Source organism: Podarcis pityusensis (assembly GCF_964106645.2).
Source record: "Podarcis pityusensis genome assembly, chromosome: 8".
In the NCBI taxonomy this organism is placed as follows: Eukaryota; Metazoa; Chordata; class Lepidosauria; order Squamata; family Lacertidae; genus Podarcis; species Podarcis pityusensis.
The window spans coordinates 35724670-35748817 of NC_138033.1; the positions used below are offsets into that span (position 1 = coordinate 35724670).

Below are 24148 nucleotides of genomic sequence, written 5' to 3' on the forward strand. Positions count from 1 at the left end.
TATTACTGCACGCTACTCCCTCCCAGATCTCGACACGCTGTCATCTTGGGACCAACATAAAATCCGGGCCTGGATTCTTATAAGAGATGAGGCCATGGACCGGGCACAGTCCACCTCAGCTCGCCTCTCCATGTGGCTCCCTAAAGTGAAAGTGGTAAGATCACTTGCCAACTACTTGATAGACCTGACGGAGCCCAATTTGAGAAGAGCGTTTACAATGGCCCGTTTCCATTCTATACCCACGGCCTTCCTGCAGGGGATCTACTCTAAGACCCCTATTACTCAGCGTCTATGTCCATGCACAATGAATGAAGTAGAGGACTTCATACATTTCTTTTTCTACTGCCCTATTTATGACCCAATAAGACCTAAGCTCCTCCTCTTGATCCCGTCCTCCATTTCATCTAAGGAAGACTGTTTGAAAGCACTTCTTGTGGACGCAAATCCCCAAATTTCACGTGGGGTGGCAATCTTCATAGTGCAGGCTCTGAAACTCAGGGCTACTCTGACAGGGTAGTGTGTCCTAGTCCTGGACCTGTTTTAATACTTTTATTACCTTTTTTAACTCAATGTGCTGAGCCTATTTTGGGGCCATTTTATGCTTTATTTATATCCGCATACTAGTTTTTTTGGCGCTGGCAACTAAATCTCTGTATTATTGTCTTAGGGTATTTTAAATGTCATTACGCCAGCAATATCGCTTTGAATTTTGCTTGGTTGCTTGTCTCCAACATTTTTGTATTGTCTTATTTTGCTATGGCTGTATGCTAATGCAATTAAATTAAATGATGAGGACCAAATTCTGTCCAGCAAATTCACAGTGAGTTGCATAAAGCGCTCTGTACAGAAGGTAAGAAAGGCATTCTGCTAAAGCTGTGGCTAACAGTTCTGGTGGCAGAGAGGAAACCCACCTTTTGTCTGTTTTTCCAATGATCTTATTCCAGGCTCACTTCCATGCCCAAGAGGGCTCTAAAAAATAACCACTGACACACACAGCAGAAAAGCTAGAGAGCTCATCTAGCTGGTTGGAAAGCTCACCTGATGCAAAGGAAGTGAGCTTGAACCTGTATCTTTATATTCAGGCCAATAGGCTTACAGCCCAACATCCAATGATAGGGTTGCTCTTTGGAATACACCTAGTTGTAGAAAGTTGTGGAAATGGATTGTCCATGTCCACAACTGCCATCTGCATGCAGAACCTCGTTTTCTTTTTATAGGGCACTCCCAGGTCTGTCACTTTTTTTTAGTGGGATTCCGTCACATTCTGGCAAATTCAGGCAGTGCAATTACAGTTGGTTGGGAGGTCTTGTGCAATAAACCTGCTTCCCTCAAAAGATCAGACTTTTTGAGATAAGGAAAGTGATGGGGAAAATCTCTGGAAAGTGCAGGCTAACATTTGCTTGACGCAACTTTGGCCATGTACACACCATACATTTAGCGCACAATTAAAGCACATTACTTGCCCCAAAGAATTCTGAGAAAACTTATTTGTTCAGGGTGCTGAGAATTGTAGCTCTGCAGAGGGCAAACTATAGTTCCCAAGATTATTTGAGCGAAGCCATGTGCTTTAAATGTATGGTGTGTACACAGCCACTACCTAGCACCCCCCCAAAATGGCTGATTGCTCAGTAAATGACCGTCGTCTGGCTTCCTTTGCAAACAAATCAGGATGGATCCTCAATGAACAGGATGTCTGGAACACCCATAATCAGCTTGTGGAATTCATTGATCAAAGTAAAGATTCACTGGTTTTTAACACAGTGACCATGTGCAGCAATAAGCCAGTGTTGGGGGGACAACAACATTGAACATTAGCATATAACACTTTAAATCCCTCTTCTCCAGTGTGAACCATAACCAGGGGTGTAGTTAGGGGGTGGCCCAATGGATCTCAACCCTAGATCTTTTGCTGCTCAATAGTCTCATTTGCCTGCTTTTGAAACTTAATTCTCTTGCTTATAGAGCAGCTGCACCCACTCCAAAGCCGCCTACTATCTTAACGTCTCAGAGGAATCTACAGGGTAGAGCTCCTCTGAGCAATTTTTATTCTTAATACTCTAATATTAAGCCCAATTTCAGGTTTTCTTTGCGAGGGGAGGGGGACGCTGCTGCAGCATAAAACAGCTCTTCTATTGGAGTTTTGTTACTGTAGATAGCGGGTGCATCTCAGAACCCTTCATCATGGATAGGAACTGAATGCCCCCCAGGGCTTAACATTTGTACCAGGGGGCACTAGACAGCAGAGCTTGTTTTCAACTGTTAGGAGAAATCAATGTAAAATAAGCCTGCTACAGTGTAATATGAACATACTTTTGCTGCATCTTTCTGTGCTGGAGGGACACAAGAACATAAGAAAGGCTTGCTGTGCACCAGGCAAGTGGCCCATCTTGTCCAACATCCTGTTCTCACAGTGGCCAACGACATGCCAACCAGATTTGAACCCGAGGACGCTCTCTCCTGCTGCAATTCCAAGCAACTGGTTTTCAAGAAAGACGGAGTGGCTTCAGCAGTGTAGGCAGAACATAGCCATTGTGGCTTGTAGCCGTTGGTAGCCTTATCCCACATGAATTTGTTCAGTTCTCTTTTAAAGCCTTTCACTGTACCACATCCCCAAGTTCACGTAAGACCAAATATCTGAAACTGTATAAGGCAGCTTCCAACGAACCTGGGAAATAGTGTTGGGCTTCTCACCCCTCCCTCCCTCCCTCCCTCCCTCCCTCCCTCCTGTGATATTGTTTTATTGCCTAGAAATCATGCTGTTTAATTGGCTTCTTTATTGGTTGTCCAGTTTATTGTTCAGCCATTGTGGGGTATTAAAATGTTGCAAACCGCTTTGGATGAGCTGGACCAGGAAAGCGGCTTTAAGAGACCAATTAACAAATTAATAAATATGAGGGAACGAGCTTCTGAGCATGCCGCAAGTACACCCCACTCCCAACCAACCCCAGCACATCTGGCTTCCACAAGATGTGACTTCCTTAGCCCTTGCAATTTAAGAAACTGAATATTGGCTCCACGTATTTTTAAACCCCACCCAGTCCCAAAACGAGAAGCGAGGGAAGGCTGTATTTTATTTTATTTTATTTTATTGGAGGAGACGGTGCAGGTGGGGTGGGTGGGGCGCCGGAGCGTATAAAACGCTACAGGCGAGCCACACGCTCTTCCTCAGGCCTCCTTAAGGCTGGACTACATTTCCCGGCAGGCCTTGAGCGCGACGCGCGTTGCGTCACGCCCGCCTGCGGCGTCCCTTGCTCCAGCTGCTTCCTGGGCAGTCCAAGATGGCGGCGCGCTGGAGTAGCGAGAATGTTGTGGTGGAGTTTCGGGACTCGCAGGTAACCGGGTCTCCTCGGCTTGCGCCGAAGCGGGATGGCTGGCGGGGCTTTTGTTTTGAGGTCTCTTCCTTCCCATACAAGTTTCTTCCCTGGGAGGGGAGGGCAGCAGCTGTCTCCCCCTCTGTTTCTTCCTACCTACCACCCATGGGTGGGGTGCACCCATGTCCCTTGACGCGTCACACGGGGTGGGGGGCGTCCTCTGGTGTAGTTGGGGCACCTCTCCTTCCTTCGTGGTTTGCTGAAGAGGGCTGGCTTCACCTTAACTGAAAACTTCTAAATCCAGTTTTGGGCAACACCTTTCTTTGTCAGGCCAACCAAAACGCTGCCAAAAAATCGAGTTCTGCAGAACTCTTCACCAGACTTGATGGCAAGCCCAAGTGTATATGTGTGTGTGTGTGTGTAGGGAGTTTTTAAGAACATAATTTATTAAGCGTGGCTGTGTTCAAGGCTGTAGTCAAGGTCTAAGAGTCCTGTGGTCACCTAAGAGGCCCATTTATTTACAGTAGTTATATACCACTTTTTAGGTAGACCTCACAAAGCTCTCAACATAAGATTGTTACAGCAAGCATTTTTTGAAGGTACAATAGAATGGAAAGGGCAACTTGTTTAGAAAAAGAGCAATATGAGGGGTTTTCAAATAGTAGTGTGACCTTAGTTTGTATTTAGTGTTTTTTTACGCTGTATGTTGCTTTTAGATGCTTTTCTACAAGGTCATGAATAAGCTTAATAATAACCTTTTTTTCCTGATGATGGATACCAGGTCTACTAATTTTTCTGAAAGTATTTGCCAGCTTAAGGGGCGTTCAGGGCCCATGTTTTTCATAATAACATCAGGTCAAAGGCCAAACTAGTCTAGCATCTTGTTCTCCTAGTGGTCAATGTGATGCCTCAAAGGGAAGCCTGAAAGCAGGACCTGAGTGCAACAGCAACTCTTCTCACTTGGGATTCCCAGCAGCTGACATTGAACAGTGGAGGTAGAAGAAGTGAAAGAACTAACTTCAGAATTATGCAACAAATAAGGTGCTGTTTTTCATGATGGTGCTGGTATTGAAGAAAAAGTGTTTTTATTTTTCTTCACTCATCTCCCTAGAAAGGCTCAATTGTGGTTATTAAAACATTATATATTTCAATTTGTAGAACAGCAGCAAAAAAGATTATTAAGCGCTCTGACCAAAAACCTCAGCAATTTTCAGGTAGTCCACCAAAAAATCATTGTATTGCAGCATAAGCTTTTGTGGACATAAGCCCACTTTTCAGGAAACTTACGCCATAGTAAATAATTTTGTTAGTGCTACAGGACCCACCTGTCTCCTTCTCCCCACAAGAAACACCCTGGTGTATCATGCAAATGGTTCATCTAGGCAAGCATCCTTACAATAGCCAACCTGCAGTCTCTGGGATTAATTAGGCCTGGCCCAAGTCTCAGGCTGGTCTGTGAAACCATTCCCTGCAAAGCATGCTGATCATCATGTGCAGGCACTGGGGGAGATATTTCCTGCATTGTTACCAAATAAAATTACTCAGGAAAGAGAAACAAGCCTCCCTTTCCCTGCCTCTGGAACAGTAGGTGCTTCCAGTGGTTCCGGCCATTGACAGCATGTGATTCTTGGCTCTGTGTTTCTTTGAAAAGTGGCGGGGGAAAGGACAGGTGTTTTTCAGAGTAGGGAGCATGTGGCTCTCTAGATGTTGGACTTGGATTTCTACTGGTCCTAGCCAGCATGTCCTGTGGTCATGGATGATGATGTTAGCTCATAGAATCATAGAATTGTAAGGTTGGAAGGGACCCTGAGGATCGTTTAGTCCAACCTCTGTTATGCAGGAATCTCAGCTAAAGCATCCATGGCAGATGGCCATCCAACCTCTTCTTAAAAACCTCCAGTGAAGGAGAGTCCACCACTTTCCAAGCGAGACTGTTCCACCATCAAACAGCTCTTGCTGTCAGAGAGCTCTTCCTGATGCTTAGTCAGAATTTCCTTTCTTATTGTTGGCATCTGTCTCAAGACAAGAGACAATGGAAGAGTGTGCCATTGGGGGTGAAGTCAAACTGTTGCATAGTTATTTCCTGTGGCTGTAGAGGCCAATACAGAAGATACATGCTTTATTGCAGCTGGGGCAGATGAAGGTATCCAGTTTCACTGTTACAAATGCACCATGGTGTTTCTTCTCTCTGCTCCTCCCAGTGGTCATTTCTCATCTGGTCACTGCTGTGGATATGTGACCTGACTCCAGGCACTGTGGTGGTCTACAAGGAATTTCCACATAGCGGGGTTAACGTTGTCTGCCTTCATGTAGTGTTGTTTCTTGTTGTAGTCCAGCAACATCTGGAGAGCCACAGGCTCCCCATCCTTGCTGTATGGAGTCTATCAGATGTTCCTGTGGTGCCACTCATGATGCTACTTCTTTGGGCAGATAGTATCACTTACTTCCAGCCCCGAGACCTCTTAAGCCAGGGACAGTAACTGCTGAAAGTTTATTAAGTGGTGAATAATGTGCCCTTGTCTACTCCTCTTACTGGTGTTGTTGCCAAGGGGGAATAGCTCCCCCATCTCCCAACAGGATACTGGGCTTCTGCTTATCAGCTAGATGGATGGGTGTCTATTTTGGGCGGAGGGTAAAGAAGCTTCCTTTTTCCAATAGTGGTAGTTTTTATTAATTCATTTCTGAAGCTGTTATTACAGAGCTGCAATAATAGCTTTGCAGCTAAAATGAGACCCTTTACCAGTGTGTTATCTCTGTACCACCTGAAAATTCCGTTTGTAATGTGCTCAACTTGTACAGCATCCTTGTACAGTAAGTTGCCGTCGTTTCCATCTTGTAGATGGTGAACTGATTGTGGTCTGCTGTTCAGTTTCAAAAAATCAAAAGCTTGCCATGTGAGAACTGAATTTACACAAAGATACAGCGATCTGTCATACTGATTGGTTTAAAAATAGTGTTGAGGAAATTTAACATTTGTAGTTAAGGCTTCCTGAATATTGCATTGGGGTATGCCGTAGGCAGTTTCTATGAATATGGCTTGTTCCTGCTAATTTATTCTATATAGCTGTTGGGGAGTGCCACTTCTAAAGTAATGTAAAATAAGTGTACTTGTGTTTCTTATAAAGAGATTGAAGGCATGCTGCACTTAACCAGTGCCTACTTTCAAAGCTTGGTGGAAACAGAATCTTCGTCGCCATCTAGCATGCAACCTTTTTGGCAGCTGTGTCATATCTCATGTTCCATTGTGACTGCTGTTGGAGTCAGTTTATCTTTCTATACCATTTACTGGGACCCAAGTGGAAGCAGTGCTGTTGCTATTGGGTTTTGCTTATGGGCTTCCCATAGTCTATCTGATTGACCACTGTGAGAACAGGAAGCTAGACTAGATGGGCCGTTGGTCTGTTCCAACAGGGCCTTTTTTTACATACTTTAAAAGGTTACATTTAGTGTTGGAAGAAGCACAGACTAAACATGTCCTTTCATCATTTAGCACTTCAGCACTATTGTATCTGACTGCAGCAGACAGTACTTGACAGGAATTTTGGACAACTCTGTTTAACCTGTACAGGCTTAGATGAGACCCATGCAGGATGTGTGCTCTTTGCAGAATGGTTCAGGGTATGGGAACTTCTCCTGTCATCTTGTTCTACTTGAAATGAGGCTTAAGTGTGCAACTAGGAGCATGAGAAGAGGCAAGTATAAATAAATAAAAATAAAATATCTCTCCTCCACATCCTAGAAAACTCTTGAATGCGTGTGAATGCTCCCTGTGTGGAAGCCCCTCATTCCAGAATATTACTGTTTTGGGAACCAATTCATTAAACTGAATAGTGGATATATCTACTGAGGAGTATCTGTGCAGGATGTTATGGAATAAGACTGGCAAACTCTCTTCCTGAAAGGCTTTTCAAGTGCAGCATCCCCAATACATAAGTCACAATACTTTTCTGCACATAAACTGGAGGGGGATGGAAGTAGTTAAACTTCATGGAAATATGTGTGCAGATGGTGTACTAATAAATTTTTTTACTAGGATTAGGATGATGGTCAGTTGACTATCTATTATTTGTAAATATTTGATTGCAGCAAAGTATGTAATGAAGCCTTTTTAATTGCATCATGATGACATCTGATAGTATAGACCAGCGTGTGGGATCCTTGCTTGTTGAATCCTAGTCTTCCAAGACTCTAGGAGTAAATGCGTACACATTAATGCTATTGAGAAACAAATACCCTGAGGACCCTTCAATCAAAAGGTGGGGTACATAAACATTCAAAAGAGATAACAATCTCAATCAGGAAAGACCTTGCAGGAACCAGAGGGATAACAGCAATTGGATCTCTGCTTTCCAAAAACTTAGATCATGGAGCCTAGTTGGGCTCTAGGAACAGAGATATGTGAATCTTTTGAGTGGAATTTGCAGCAAACCTAAAAATTGTTACTGAGCTGCTGGAGTCCTGTAGTGGCTCCAGATTCCTTGCAAGCTTTGCAGCTGCTTCAGTGCAAGTCTGCTAGCAGGTATTTCTATAATGGGAGCAATTATGGATGCCCCAAGGACCCACTTGAAGGAGATTCTGCTGTTGTTTGGCTCTGGGCAGACTTTCAGAGGTCATGAAGAAATCTTTCCCAGAAGGCCAAGCCCTTTAGGCATTTTCTGATGCTGGAATTTCTCCTTCCAGAACTGAGCTCATCTTTCTCTCCATTCCTCCCAACAGCTGTTGTGTTTACCTACTGACCTAGTCTGTCACATTGACAGTGTAGAAGCACAGCAAAGAGAGGCTGGAAAGGCAAGCGTTTCATCTGCTTCTAATCACTTGCTGCCTTTCATGGTGTTTCTCTTTCATTTCAAGGTAGTCTGATTGCTATCGAGCAGTGCAATATGCTTGCAGATCAAGTGCTTTTAATAAAACAAGTTTACTGAGTTTGCATTGCAGGCTCATTCCATTTGTCTATGCCTTTCTGGGAAAAGTACTACCAAAACACTGTAGTAGCTGCTCTTTACCTGCCTTGATTCACTGCCAATTTGCAGCTAAGCAGTTGGGGTGCAGGATGTGATCATTGTTAGGTAGATACCGAGTTATGTCACTGATGCATCTAGCTTAGTATTTTCTACATTGACTGACAGTGGTTCTCCAATCTGAGATGGGTCTTTGCGTAGCACTGCCTGGAGACGCCAGGGACTGAACCTGGGACCTACTGCATGCTTTACCACAGAGCTACTATCCTAGGTCTTACTGGCGGACTCAGAACTTGGACTCCAGTATTGATTTGCTTGTTGGGATTAAAAGCTTTATGCTAAATTTTACTACAGCACCCAAATAGAAGTCGGGTTACTGGTTTGAAGACAAGGTAGCACAGCAGAGCTCTAGCTTTAAGCTAAAGTGTTGACCAAATGAGTGACATCCCCCAACTCCCTTTTTGAAGAGCAGGGCAGGTATTTTGGATTAGCTGTAGTTGCTGAACAGTCTTCAAGGGGAGCACATTGCAGCAATCCTGCCTTGAATAACTGGATAACTGGCAAGGCTATCTCTTTCCTTGGGGAGGGGGTGGACACGGTGTATTATGCTCAGTTTTAGAAGGTCATTCCTGCCACTCAGGCTGTTTGAGTTTCAAGGGATAAAGGCAAATCAAATAGCATTCCCAGGCTGCATACCAAAGCCTTTAGCAATTTTAGGTTTTATGATATGTCTTGTCTACTTCAGGTTCTTATCACAGGCTTTTCCATTGTGCTTGTGTGTATTTTGGTTTGCAAATATGCTTGTTTTTTAGTGCTCCTGAAAAAGGTTGTTTTCAACCAAAATGTCATAATCCTTTTTAGTTTTTCATGATAACTATTTTTTTAATAGTAACAACTAGTACTATTTTACTGCCCTTCCCTTTTCTTTGCTTCCATTACTTATGTGGAACTTGCAAAACGGGGACAAAAACACCCCCTTGGCGTGAAGAGGGGCTGCAGCCCTTTAAATTGGGTATGCTTGGATTTAAGCATACTGAGTATATATATTTAAATCTCAGTATCTTTGGAGCAGGTGATTTGTGCATTTGCAGGCAAGAGATCACTTGACTCCCCCTCTGCTCTAAATTGAATTCCTTTCCTCAGAGTGCAACCCTACTCGTGCCCACGTGAAGGTAAATCCTGTTGTTGTCATAGAATCATAGAGTTGGAAGAGACCACAAGGGCCATCGAGTCCAACCCCCTGCCAAGCAGGAAACACCATCAGAGCACTCCTGACATATGGTTGTCAAGCCTCTGCTTAAAGACCTCCAAAGAAGGAGACTCCACCACACTCCTTGGCAGCAAATTCCACTGTCAAACAGCTCTTACTGTCAGGACGTTCTTCCTAATGTTTAGGTGGAATCTTCTTTCTTGTAGTTTGGATCCATTGCTTTGTCAGTGGCACTTACTCTCTAGTAAGTGTGTGTAGCTCTCCTTCCTAATTGTGTGTTTAATCAGGTTTATTTCATCCCTATCAGGTTGACTCTAGTGGTCTCTTTTCCCCACCACCAAATTTTCCAACCTAACATTCTCTTCTTTTTCCTAAGCAATGAATGTATCGACAAGCTAAGCTAATGTGAGGGACCTTATTTCTCTCTCTCTCCTATTTTGCAGGCAACTGCAATGTCCGTGGACTGTCTTGGGCAGCATGCAGTGCTTTCTGGGTGAGTGCCAACACCTTTGGGATAGAATTGCAGTTAGCCCTGGCAGCTGCTTGAAGGTGGATGTGGAGGGAAGATGGACACATCTTCTTGGGTTGATGTTCTTCCTCTTCCTAGTGCTTCACATTCTCAGTGGGGCAGAAGAGAAGAGATTGATAGCATAAGTTCAAGCGCCAAAAGCATAAAAGACCCCTCCTGGATCTGACTCTAGGATCTGTTCAGTCTAATGCCCTGTTTTCATGACTGGCCATTCAAAAGCCTCTTCTGGGAAACAGAGCATGAAGGCAACCCCCACCCCACCCCACTGATTGCTGTCAGGATGTCCTGTTTATAAGCACACTGTCAAGGTGGAAGCTCCATTTAGTTGTTGTGGGCTAATAGCCTTTGATAAAACCTAACCTCCTTGAATTTGTACATACCAGCCTTTCCCAGTCTAGCCCCTTCCAAAGGATTTGGGCTACAGTTCCCATCAGCCCCAGTATCAATACTCCCATGATCGCTTGGGACTATGGGAGCTGTAGTCTGAAACTTCGAGGTGGGGGAGGCGGTTGTAAACTTTTAAAAAAGCTGTCTGTTACTAACGTTTTCTACACCTTGTAGCATTGAATTCCATATGTCAATTATATGTTGTATGAAGAAAGACTTTGTTCATGCTGAGTCTATGCCATATTTTCCCTCCCAGCAGATTTTTTTAATGAGATGCAATTTATTTTGGCAAAGTCTTAAAAAAAATAATTGAGGCACAGGTCGCTGCTCAGATCCAAAATCATGAGGCCTTGACTTCGGAGTCTTACACTTTGCCTCTCCCCACACTGCTTCTTTTCCATGTTGCTGATGTTTGAAGCCTTGTTCAGTCTTATCCCTAATCCCATCTTGCATGTATTCAGCTCTGTTCAGTGACCTTCAACTTCTGCTGATTTGATTATCTGATGTCCTCCTGCTTGTGTGTTTTCCAAAGTCTAACCTTCATGCTTCTTTTCATCCTTGTATGCTGTTTCTTTCCCTAATGCCCTATGCAGACATTAGTTCTCTACATGTAGATGTGGATTGATTGCATTTGCACCAACCCTGCCCCTCCTGCCCCCTCCATGCCAGGTCAGGACATCAAAAAAATTGAAATTAGCATGGGGGCAAACAAAAGGATGCCTTCACTCTAGTGTGGCTGCCCTTTATTTCATACACAGCTCAACAAGATACCAACATAAACCCTCCAACAGCATAGAACCCACCCTTCACTGCAATCAACTGAATACAACTAGTCATGCCCTGGGCTCCCCAATCTCTCCCACTACCAACGAAAATTAATAAACGAATAGATGCAGAACCTATCCACATGACAGTGACACAAAAACCATGCACATACACTATGCAAAAGAAGAAAAAAGCATTACCCCCTTCTTTCTCCCACCTCTCTCTCCCCACCTCTTTCTCCCCCCCACAATCCTCACAATGCCTATGATAGCATTATCTCACACCAAATGTAGATAGGACTCCATGAACTGAAAACGTAGTCACTATATGTACGTTTGCTATCCATGAAAAACTTTCAATAAAAACAGTAAGGAAAAAAGAAAAAAAGAACTGAGAGTGTACTGGCAGAGTATCTGAACAAAGTTGGTGCAGCTTTGCACCCAGCCGTTCCCCAGGTTGTTTCTAAGTCTCTGGACATTTACTCTGCATGGGGGTTCATGCCTGTTCCTTCTTGCCTTCCCAGAGTGATATTTCGTAACTCTCATTTTATATTTTGATGTGACAACATTATCCTTGTGGTAAATATTATATTCAAATGTGCCTGCCCCTGATAGAATGCAGTGCTTATCATCTGGAGACAAGCTTATTTTCAGTGAATATACCATAGGTGGTGAATGCCAGCTTTTGCCATGTGAGAGCACGTTCAAATTAATTTTTTATTAGGTAAAGGCTGGCATCATAGAATCACCTTGTGGTCAAAAATCTGAGATTGATTTCAGCTTCTCAAGCCAGGCAGGCATCTAAATTGTGACCTAGTTCTTGCAATCCACAGACGAGGCAGTAAATCTGTTTCAGGATGACTGGTATGAGTTCATCTAACTGGAAGGCTGCTTCTTCCATACAGGGTTTTTTGTTTTTTGTTTTTCCAAAAGCCCCATGCATAGAATTGGTTGGGATCATTTGCCTTGACTTACTGGTTTGCATGGAAAGAGCATGCAGTCATGTCAGCTCCACCTGTAGTCTGAAGTGATACACACCAGACACATGTTTACACTCCCTTCCGTTCTTTGCAGAAACTAGGCCGACATCCTGACTGAGAAAGGAATGTTGGACATAGTTGTCTCCATATCATATTCTGTGATATTTTTAAGCCTCTTGGGAGGCATTCCATGGTGGTGGATCTAGCTGCCCTCCCTGTCAGTCTCTCTGGCGCAATGTCACACACCGTGTAGGACTTTGTGTCTTTAAGCCGTCTGACCGTGTAGCCTTACATTGCTGTCAGCCAGCGCCTCCGTCAGTCCCTTGGAGGAACCAGGCCAGCCACAAGCCTGGCGTCCAACTAAGGCAGTTTGCATTAGCCTGGCCTGGAATATGTCATATAGGATTTTGCTGTTGTGAAGTTCTGCAGTAGCAAAGTTAATGTCCTCTTGTTCACGGCTGTCCTTAATTTGCATCTCTTTCACTTTAATGTTTCACGATTTATGTCGCAGAGCCAGTGTAGGGTTGTGGTTCGAGTGCTGAGCAAGGAGGCCCATATTCAAGTCTTTGGTCATGGCTGTGAAGCTTAACAAGAGATGCTGCATGGTTCTCGCTCAACCTCATGGACCTTACAGAGGTTCCCAATACTCTGGTGTGACTGAATAGCAGAATCCCATCAAGCTTAGCTTGTTTACCAGGGGCTGGGGTTATTGGAAAGAAAGTTTATCTCCAGCCTCAGAACCATCCTTGAATTAAGTGGCTGCCACCCATTGCTTTCAGGGAAAGTCTGAGCTGTTCATGGGAGCAAAATCTGCACTCCACTCATGATGGAGTGTAGCTTACCCATTTTGACCAGCATCGATAAAGATTCCGCCGCCCCCCCCCCAAGCAGTTTCAGAAACAAGATGGAGTTTGTAGGTGGTCGACTGTGCTCTATTCTTCTGGTGCTTTGGAAATCGTAGGTGCAGCAACTCACAGGCTGGTTCCAGTGTGATGCTGCTGATGTCTTCTTTGTGTGTTTCTGTCTCTTGCAGGCGCCGCTTCCTCTACATTGTTAACTTAGATGCACCTTCTGATGGCCACCGCAAGATCTCGCGCCAGAGCAAGTGGGACATAGGAGCTGTGCAGTGGAACCCGCATGACAGTCACTCACACTACTTTGCTGCGTCGGTATGCTCCATGCTGGCCCTGATCCTGTGATTACATTTCCTCCCAATTGGATCCCAGGAGTGCAACAAATCTGTCCAACTAGCTTGTGGGAATGGGGCTATGCTGGTGTTCAGAGTCCCACCTTTCTGCACGTGATACCCTAAACAAGAAATAACAATAGCAACAATCATGTTTATTCCACACACCCCTTTACTCTGCAATCAGCCTGCAATAATCAGCCCCTTTCAGTTCTTGGGACAGGTTGCTTGAATTCCACAGAACTTCTTGGAAGCTTGCCCACATCTGGCCCTTTCCAGTGTTACACATAAAAACACATATTCAGCTCTCTTCTAGCCACCTCCCTCCAAGCATTTTAAACATTTGGTGAGGGAAATGTAACGTTGGACATGATCCCAAGTCATGTGTGTGTATGTGGCCAGGACATCTTCGTTCATGGACAGGGATAGGAGGCAGCACAGTTAATGACTCTATATTGCCCTTTTTACCCTGTCAATCAGGATGCTTCAAGGGTTTGCAGTGGAGTAGTTGCATTGGGTGTTCTTACAAATGCTAACTTTTCTTGGTTGTGTGAAAAGTTAAACATGTTTTCTGGTGGGAAAGGGTGCTCCTCTTTCCCAAAATGGTCATCTAGAAGATTTGCAGTCATCAGAACATAAGAAAAGAATAAGCCTCAGAAGGGAAACAAACCATAAGTCCAGTTTTGAGCAGGAAATGAGTGGAGCAGAAGCTTTTCAGCAGTTCACATGCTGCTTGTTCATATTAAACCATAGGTTTTTTAAAAACGATGGTTTCATGTGATGTGTGAACCAAAGCACAACTTGTTTTTGTTAAACTTTATTTGATGATCAAGGCAACTAACAAACTTCAGAATCAGTAAAGCATTCTGAGGATCAAAACGAACCAGCAAGCCATTAAAAACAGGTGAGGTGGTGTAAATAAAGGAGAACTTAAAGCAGCCAAATCAATTCTCGTAAGTTGTCTTGCATCATTTAGGAAAAATTAAATGGGTGGTGCATTGATGCATCTCTGTGGGGATTTCATTTCAGACTCTTGGAGGTGTGGTGTGGCTGGGAGGGAGGAAGAGCTGTTGTAGCAAAGATGCTGGCAAGCTAGTTTCTCCTGTTGACGTGCTTCAGAGCAGGGCCTTTCCTGCTGATTTTAAAGGGTGGTGTAGTGTTCCAATGCTAGGGAGCACTTCTGTAGTTACATAGCACTCTGCTGCCCGTGTTGTGGCTTCTCATGTCTTCTGTTTAATTTCAGAGCAACCAACGAGTTGACCTGTATAAATGGAAAGATGGTAATGGGGAAGTTGGCACTTCCTTGCAAGGGCACACACGTGTGATCAGGTACGGCCCTGGGGAGCCCTAGCGCACTCCATTGTCATGCGGGCCAGTGAGCCTTGCACACTGGCTCATGGTGTTGGGAATTTCAGTCCTGATGTGATGAGCTTGATGCTTGGACCCCCCCTCCTTTCCCCCCTCTGAAGCCCCCCTTTTGGCCCTCCCTGCTTGGAGTGCATGAAGTGCATCAGTCACTGCTGCAGTAACTTTGGTCTCATAGAATCATAGAGTTGGAAAAGACCCTGATGATTATCTAGTCCAACCCCCTGCAGTGCTGCAGTATGGAGCTGTCCCTTATTGGGATCAAACTTGCAACCTTGGCGTTATCAGCACCACAATCTAACCAACTGTCTGCGGACATGCCCAGATATTCCAGCTTAGCAAATCCTGAGTTTGTCTGGACATATTTTCAATATTCATGCAGTGAATTAGAGGGAGAACAAGATTAAGCACCTCCCTCTCATCCTGATTAAATGATGGTCTCAGCAGCAACAGGGTTTTTTTCTCTGGTGAGCTGGAACTCCCCTAGTCCCCAGAGCTGTGCTTTTCAAACTTTCTACCTCTTTGCATGCCAGTTTGTTTTCTGTGAAACTGCTTTGCATTACGGAGGATTCAGAAGAATATTCCAGGACACAAATTCTGTTGGGAGCTGGAGTAGCGTAAGGGCTAAGGGACTGGGCTACAGGTCATGAAGTCTCCATTTTGAATCTCACCTCTGACATGAGCTCGATAGCTGACCTTAGGCAAACAGCACTCTTGGTCACGGCCTCCCTATTTGAAATATGGCTAATAATAATACCGATGTACCTTGCAGGGTGTTAATGTATAGGAAGCATCATACAGATGTTAAGCAATATTGCTCTTTCTGTGGCTGTGTTATAGGGAGATCTCAGTAGTAGTGGGCTAGCTGTTTTTCAAGAACACTGTTTGCCATCATGGATCTTGTTTTTATGGAACCTTCTGCTCCAGGGCTGTGGTGGGGAACATTTTAATCTCATGGGCAATCTTGTGGGATGAGGTGGACACAATCCAGTGGTGGATGGAACCAGGGGTAAAAGTGGGTGGATCAGCAGATGTGGCTCCTGCCTTTTGTGCAATGTGCTACATTCCAGCCACACAAGTGAGTTTTACACCCCCCACACCCCTTTCCATCCTCCAAGAGGTATTATATTTCAAGAACATATTTTATCCACACCAAAGCACTCTGGGGAGGGTCCTGGGAGCTCCCTTTGGCCCATGGGTTGGAGGTTCCGTACCTCTGCCCTAGAGAAACACAGTGGCCAGGAAAATTAGCAAAGGGCATGTAGCTAAAGCTCCCTGGATGACACCTTCTGTCTTTGGAAAAGCTGGTCTTTGGAGCTGTGAAACTGGGCCAATGGGGCATTGTGTTAAGAAGGCAATGAACAAGAGAATTACTAATGACCATGCAGAGTCTGGTGTTTGCAGCTGTCCAAGATAGATCCCTCTTGCTGATGCTCCCCCCCTTCCCTTGTTTGCAACTTTTCTAGTGATTTGGACTGGGCAGTTTTTGAGCCGGACCTGCTGGTTACCAGTTCGGTTGACACGTACATCTACATCTGGGATATCAAGTAAGTGCAGAGGTACATTGGGAAAGATATTGCTGGTCTTTATGGGAGCAAATGCCCGTGTGGCACTTTGGACTGCTGCCACTGGAGCAGGATAGTTTGGAAGGGTGAAGCTGTCCATAGTAATATCCTCTTGGTGAATGGGTTTTTGCTCTTTCATATTTGGGATCATGAAGGAGCACTCCCCAGGCAAGTGAACTAGAAACCCCAGCAGCCTGGGTCTGTAAGGCCCCTGTGCATTCTGCACTTTGCCTCACTAGCGTAGTCCACCCCCCCCCCTGCCGCATTGTGCAGAAGCTACCATGCAGCTGAGCTTCAGTTGTGGGAGCTGGTGGTGGCTGAATGATTTGTTATCCGCCTAGGTCAGTCGTTTTCAAATTCATTGCCGTGAGAAATGAGCAAATAATAATAATAATAATAAATAATAATAATAATAATAAAGAAAAATAAAAATAATAAAATTTTATGTAGACCCCACCCTCCCTGGCCAGGGCGGCTAACACCGAATATAAATTACAATAAAACATAATAGAAAAAAGAAAGAAAAAAAGTTAATTAAACTATTAATGAAAGCTCAGAGTCCTAAACTGCAGAGAAGATTGCCTGCTCTGTCTCTGCATAGTTTCCTGGCCTGGCCTGGCCCTCTTCTGTCTACCTTCTCTGGAGGCAAGTAATGCTGTTGCCTCTCTGTATCACATGTCACTGGTCAAAATGAGTGAAGTTTGTTACCCCCAAAATGCAAAACTTACTGAGTGTAAGAACTCTGTGTCTCCAGTTTTAAGTTGGAGAAGCAAAAATTGAGAGGTACTAACCTGAATAGAGAGGGAACAGTATGTATGCTTATGCTGGTATTGTTGTATTTCAGGGACACTCGGAAACCTACTGTCTCACTTTCTGCTGTCGGTAAGTACCAGTTGGTTAGGTGGAATTTGAAATATTGGCATAGTATTTCACTCAGTAGTTGGTGTTAAGTGCCCTGCAAAGAAGAGGTCTTGGCACTGGTTTCCAGTAGCCCACAAGGTGTCCAACCTGTGGCATGCCTGCCACTATTGGAGCAGGCAGTAGCAGATTTGGCAATGGTATTAAGCAGCCTTCCTCAACCTGGTGCCCTCCAGATGTCATACCCTACAACTCCCATCAGCCCCAACCAGCATGGTTGTGGCTGGAGGGAGTAGTAGCCCTAAGTATGTGGAGGGCACCAGCTTGGGAGAGGCTAGCATAAAGTGTCAACTTCTGCCTTACTCAGACTTTATTTCAGCAGCATAATTTAGGACAGGGCAGGGGCGTCATTTTGTTGATGTTCTTGCTAAGGCATTGTGATCCAGAGCTTCTTGGCAATCTGCTGCAAATCACCTAGGAGTCTTCCAGTAGAGCCCAATCTACCTTTTGCCTATACCTGTGATAGCCTGTTTTTCAAACTTGACCCATGTCCCACTTTCCCAGACAGTTGCCTGCTGCATCAGTAGGCTGCAGATGAGCTGGCTTGGTTCTTGACTGGTGCCCTGGGCTGGCCTTCTCGGATGGCTGCGCTGCACCCTGCAGCATTCCATACTACGCCTCTGGTGACCACTCCATTTTCGAAAGCTCTTGCCCTATTCGTTGTCAATTATTTGTGCCCAGCAAGATACAATACCTAGGCTGGGCTTGACTTGACACCTCGCTTGCATTTGCTGTGTCATCGTCATACTCACCTGACCATACAACCTATTGGCATGTTGGTGTTCTTTTAAACTGTGTGTGTGCTCTGTCCCTTCTGCAGCTGGTGCCTCCCAGGTAAAATGGAATAAGAAGAATGCCCACTGCTTGGCAACCAGCCATGACGGGGATGTGCGCATTTGGGACAGGCGGGTGAGTCACTGTTGCCCCTCTAACGGAGATGGTTGTGGTCATCTCTTGTGCAAGCTTTCAAATGAAATCTCTTCTTGCAGAAACCCGGCACTGCGGTGGAGTACTTGGCTGCTCATCTCTCTAAAATCCATGGCCTGGACTGGCACCCAGACAATGAGAACATATTGGCTACGTCCAGCCAGGACAACTCTGTCAGGGTAGGTGGGTGGGTGGGGCTGGGTTTTGAGGGCCCTTAAGCCCAATTCTGACATGGCGCTTACCTTTCAAACTGGCTGAAATGTGAACTTCACCAGCCAGGCAGGTGGAGAGTTCCAGTTGTGCTGGTCCCTGCCAGTCTTCACAGCCATTGGGGGTCACTGGGAAATGAATGGAGGGTACCATCCTGTTTTGAGGGAAGGGGTGTCCTGGTGAATAAGCAACCAGTCTTTTCCAAGACTCCTTTCCCATACTCCTTGCTGCATGTCACAGTGTGTGATGCTGCCACAGGCTAAAAAATCATTGCAGTCTTTGGGCATCTTTGCATTTTGTTTTGCAAAAGCTGGATCTGCCTGTTTTTGTGTGTGTTCTTATATTTGTTTGTGAAGTTCCATCCATGTGCAGTGACCCTGTGCGGTAGCTTAGGCTGAGAGGTCAAAAGTCACCCAATGAGCTTCATGGCTGGCTGGGAACTTGAACCTTGGTCTCCCAGGTTGCAACCCAACATTCTTAACCACTGCAACATACCGGCATAACATAACCTTTCCCCTAATGCAGGGGTGATTCACCTGAGGCCCTCCCAGTATAGTTGGTTTCCAGCTCCCATCAGCCCCAGCCTAATGTGGCCAACAGGGGTGATGAGAGGCAAAGTCTGGCCACATTTGCAGGGTCAGGCATTCCCCACCCCTGCTTGAAAGCATCATAGCTTAAGGCGGTTTATAGGACTTTATGGGTCATTGCTTTCATTTTTTAATTATACCTGGTAGCTTTCAGAGAGATGGTATACTGAGTGCACTACTCTTACTTAGCTGTGTCTTTGGCCCAGTTCTAGCAAGAGGAGGGCAGCAGCATTTTGTTTCCAGACTGTTTTCAAGGACAGCCCTCCGCAGAACATATTTACTGGTACATTAATGGAGGTGACAAGGGCTTTTTCCTCTGAGGAGGGCCCCAACTGTGTATTGTGGTGTTGATTAAAAAGCATTCCCAGCTTCAGGTGCCTCCTGGGTATCTGGAGCAGGATTGGTCATCTTACTGTGGTAACTTGATGCTGAAAGGGCAATGGGGAGCCCAGGTACTAAAAATCCTTCATGAATACCCCAGTCCTTCAGTGGGATGTTATTCCAAATAGCATATGTACACTTACTGAAGGCCAGAAGTCCTTTCCACTCTGGCCATGTTGTAGTGCTCTTGTTGTGCTGTGATCTCCCAGGTGTGTGTATGTTGCTGCTGGTAAGCTTCCTCCTCCTCCTGAACTGGCTTGTTATCTCTTTCGTTGAAGTTTTGGGATTACCGACAACCCCGAAAATACCTCAACATCCTGGCATGTCAGGTTCCTGTCTGGAAAGCCAGATACACGGTAAGGACAGAGCCAACTTGAGAAAGCTGGTAAGCCAAATGTTCAAAGAGAAAAAGCATATTTAACTGTTGTCAGGTGATGGACATATGTATCACAGCAGGGATGTCTTAAGAGAGGCTTTCCTCCTTTTCTCCCTTGCAGTGGGGATGACTCTTCTAAGTTTGCAAACTTAATCTAAGGTGTTTGTGTATCTCCTTCATACAAATATATCCCAAGCAAAAAACGACCCTCCAACACTCCTAGGTTCACATGTTTACAACTAAGATGATGTAAGACCCTCTTCTTCTCTGCCTCATGGGTGGAGTAGGAAGTAGCAGAGGTGGCAGAGAGAAGAACAGTAAATGAAGTAAATGAACAACTTGAGATTGCAGCCTGCTTCACTCTCCACCCAAGAGCCATAAGGAATAAAGCTTGTGAAAATCACTGAGGTTTGATACATTGGCACTGTTAATTAGCACAAGAGCTGGGCACACACCCAGGGGTGTTCCGCTAACTGTCAGGTCTTTCAGATGTGATCACTCACACATTACAAAGATGCATGTGTGTTGCCATGTTGTAACTTGTTTTGGTGGGGAAAGGGCAACTGAGAAACATTTCAGAGTTTCTGAACCTCCAACCTTCCCCTGTGACTTCTTTTAGCCTTTCAGCAATGGACTGGTGACAGTGATGGTGCCCCAGCTGCGGAGAGAGAACAGCCTCCTCCTCTGGAATGTCTTTGACCTGAACACGCCGGTCCACACCTTTGTAGGGCATGATGATGTTGTGCTAGAATTCCAGTGGCGGAAGCAGAAGGAAGGTGCGTGACAGATGTGTCCTTCTCATAGTGGCCTCAGTGTGCCTGCTGGCTGTCTGGCCCACAAAGCACAGAGGTGGCTTTGAAGCTTAAAGCCCGTTCTGGCTCTTTTCAGGCAGTTTGTTTTCAATTGCATTGTGTCTTTTCTGAGTTCCCTCTCTGTGTCATGTTTCTCTGTTCTTCTACTAGTTCATTTAAAATTAAATTGCAGTAAACCATAAGAGATCCCCCCCCCTCATCACTCTGCAACTGTATTTGCTGGGGGCGGGTGTGTGTGTGGAAATCTGTGATGGCCAAAAGAAATTGAGAACTTTGGTCTAACTATGCAGAACAAAATGCCATGCATGACACAAGCAGGGAAAGGATCTTGGGCACTTGTGGCACAAATATTGGGTTTAAGCTGCATTTCACACAGACTTCAACCTACCCATTCCTTTTATATCAAAGGAACATGGGCTGGTTTGAGCTCTTTGTATGTGATTTTTATTGAGTTTCGAAACAGGTGAAACCAAAAGAGTACATACAGAAGTGGGTCTACAAGCAAAACCCAACATTGCCAGACATCGCACAAAGATAATTCTAAATTCACCCTTCTCCCTCTCCCCCACCCTTGAGAGAGCAAAAGTACAAAAATGTGGGCCAAGCGTTTAGAATGAGTAAGTCCACCTCAAAGAAAAACATCTCGAGCAGAGCACAGAGATACGCCTTCAAAATACCAGACCATCTCAAAAGAGCCAGAGTTTAAACTCTTTAATCTAAAACGCCTTTCAGGATCCAAGGACTACCAGCTGGTCACCTGGTCTCGAGATCAGACACTTCGGATGTGGCGAGTTGATTGCCAGCTGCAACGGGTAAGTGACAGGTGGCATAGTCTTTCCTTTTTTGTTTTGCTCAAAGTTGCAGATGTCAGAAACCAGAAAACATCTATTTTCCAGCTAAATTGTCAGGTACCTCCTGTACCTGTTGTCCTGGGTCCATCTCCTGTTATGGGGTTTGCTTTCTGTGCTTCTGTATCAAACCTCTTTCCTGTTCCTGACTTTATGGTGGTTTCAGCAGAATAAATCAAGCAAGTGGAACCCACCTTGAGAGTATCTGGATCAACCCTTTGCACTGGCAAAATCTCTTAATTCTGATAGAAGTTCACCACCTGCTTTAACATCAGCATGGAAGCACCGTTACACTAGTGTCCTTGGTCAGCATCTTCATCCCACTGCTTTTAGAGTCAGGAAGCATTCCCTCAATCTAGCCTACAGCTGCCTCACCAAAACGTGGGCCTTTTCTCCTTCCTTTTGGGGCCCTGGTCAAGAGCTGCCTGTCTTCTTTTGGTAGTGGAGGTGGTGGTGGTTCAGCAGTTGTGAAACACAGAACTCTGTCCTTGTATCTTCTTTCCTCTAAGCCAGCATTCCTCAAACTGCAGTGTAAGCTCCCCTTGCCCCCAACAGGAAGGGGGCATGCAAGGTGTGCCAGCAGGGAAGCTGTACAGTTTTGTCCACCTTTGCAGATGATAAACCTATAAGCAAACAAGGCTCAGGGTTTCCCAAAGTGTGGGTGGTGATCCCTTTGGGATGGTTGCAAGGAAGCAATAATGCAGGCGAGGTCTCTTGACTCTTGTGAGAATGTTGAAATGCTGCCAGGAGATGGAGCATATTGGAGCTTACGGGGAAAAGCTGGTGTGGAGGTTATATGAACCGGGACGAGGGTTATGTGGGAGCTTGGAACAAGCAGTGTGAAGCCAGTGAGGTCTCTAGACAAGGGATGGTGCAGAAATCCTAGCCAATTTGCAACTTGGGGGCGGGCATGTTTCCTGTTGCACCATGTTTGCTGTGCCGCATCCGTGGCCTTCTCTGTTTCTGCTTTGCTGCATTTGCTGCTTCTTGTTCCAGCTGTGCTCCAATGACCTCCTGGAAGGGGTGGAGGAGCTCATCGATGGGATTTCTCTCCTGCCAGAGCCAGACAAGGCCCTGCCTTCCCAAGACACTGAGCCCCAGCAAAATGCCAACCATGGAGAAGAGGAAGGTGAGGCGAGGGGGTGCCTGGGTGGTTCGTGGAGCTGGCAGACTCTTCTGTGCCTTGTTTTGCATGTCGCTCTGTGGATGCCTCCCTAACCATGTCCCATTCCCTCCCAGTATTACTATTATTAATTCATAAATTGAATTTGAAAACAAAAATGGAAGCAATAGCATTCTAAAACAGTTAAGACACTCCAGAAACAATTACAATTAAGAACATCTAAAAGTAGTTAGTTAAAAACATTCTTGCATCCAGTGATCTCAAGGTTGCTAGGAACAGTGGTCTTCAGCCATGCTTTCTAATTCCTCCTGAAAATTAATAATGTTGGAGACAGGTGCACCTTGTTAGGGAGGGCACTCCACAGCTGGTGAGCCATTACTGAAAAGGCCCTGTCACGGGGTCAGCCCTACTACCCCAGGCTCTATCTCTTAGTAGCTGCCTTGCCCTCCACCCTAACAGCCACAGTGGGCACCAGCCACCACGGATGTCTACAGAGAAGATTACCAGCAACAGATCTGTGCTGAACAAGCAGAGCATTTTGCAGGCAAGGGGGTTTCTACTTCAAAAGTAGAGGTGGTACATAAGTTGCTGAAAGCAGTTAAGCCATTAGTCTTCAGTGGATGCTACACAACATGCTCTGGTGGGGGGGGGAGGGGCACTTGTTAGTGAACAGTCTTCAGTGGGTGTTTGAATAGCATAAAAGGGAGCAGGCGAATGGGTGGGAGTTACACAGGTGAGGCTCCACAACATCAGGAAGGGCTCTGTCCTGAGTTACAAAGACTTGCCTACAGGAGTTGCTCACTCTTTGCAGGTGGCAACTGAGTTGCATATCTGGACTTAGACCCTAGAAGAGGGTTTGGCAATGGTAGCCCTTGACTCATTTTAGGCAGGTGGCAAAGAGAAGAAGAGGTGGCAGAAAGTGTGTGGGGGGGGGACGGACAGAGGGGGTGGTAGAAAAAGGGAAAGGGGTCTAGCTCCACCCTTTCCCGCTTTTGACCCACTGCTGGTGTTATGTAGACCCTGACAGAATGCTACTCTCAGGAGGAAACGTTCCCCACTTCAGCCTTAAAAGCACTGCTGAAGTATCAGAGCTTCAAAGAGTCCATCAGACTTCTATGAAGGAATAATCTTCCTGTCTGCCCCTGTCCAATTCCACTCTAATTCTCTCCTCATCACCCCCAAATGCCTGGCACTTTCAGCTTGTTGTCCCACCTCTTCCCACTTTCTCTGACTGGGGATGGGAGGAGGAGGGCACAGGTCCTCAGCACTGCCTTCTCTCCCTGACAGCCTTGAAAGAAGACTCTCAGAAAAGTCTCCTGGTGGGGAAAAAGCTAGACCAGCTGGGGCTGCCTCAAACCTTGCAGCAGGAATTCTCTCTGATCAACGTGCAGATCCGAAATGTCAACATGGAGGTAGGTGGGGAGGAGCCATGTCCTCCTGTTGGGTGTGCTGTTGCTTGAGAGGGTGGAATTCGCAACACTCTGTCTGCTGCTGGGTGGGGATTGTTTGCCATCTTCTGGCAGGCTGCCTTTCTTGGGCCATGACTCCTTGACAGGCCAAGGGAAGGGTCTGTAGAGACTTCCCTGGCAGGGTTGCATCCATGATGCCCTCACTTTTTGGAGTACCACTTAAGCAGAAAGCAGGGGAGGGGGGAGAGAATGTGGAAGCAGCCAGCCCAAATACTGAGTTGCATCCAGTGTTCTTACTTAGA

At 45.6% G+C, this 24148-nt stretch overlaps 1 protein-coding gene across 3 annotated transcripts in view; it reads left to right on the forward strand.

Annotated features, from left to right (window-relative positions):
* Positions 1-3253: 3253 nt before the first annotated feature.
* The window catches only part of WDR59 (WD repeat domain 59), a 43643-nt gene continuing 22748 nt past the window's right edge, over positions 3254-24148 (forward strand). For 2 of the 3 annotated variants that reach the window (XM_081016395.1, XM_081016396.1), the window contains exons 1-13: positions 3254-3332; positions 9923-9972; positions 13173-13308; positions 14569-14654; positions 16157-16237; positions 17100-17137; positions 17994-18082; positions 18163-18279; positions 19557-19634; positions 20274-20430; positions 21199-21278; positions 22311-22443; positions 23725-23849. In XM_081016395.1, the coding sequence (XP_080872521.1) occupies positions 3279-3332; positions 9923-9972; positions 13173-13308; positions 14569-14654; positions 16157-16237; positions 17100-17137; positions 17994-18082; positions 18163-18279; positions 19557-19634; positions 20274-20430; positions 21199-21278; positions 22311-22443; positions 23725-23849 (1224 nt within the window). In that variant the 5' untranslated portion in view covers positions 3254-3278. Of the gene's footprint in view, positions 3333-9922; positions 9973-13172; positions 13309-14568; positions 14655-16156; positions 16238-17099; positions 17138-17993; positions 18083-18162; positions 18280-19556; positions 19635-20273; positions 20431-21198; positions 21279-22310; positions 22444-23724; positions 23850-24148 lie in introns of those variants that run through there. The other variant, XM_081016397.1, reaches the window with a different exon arrangement.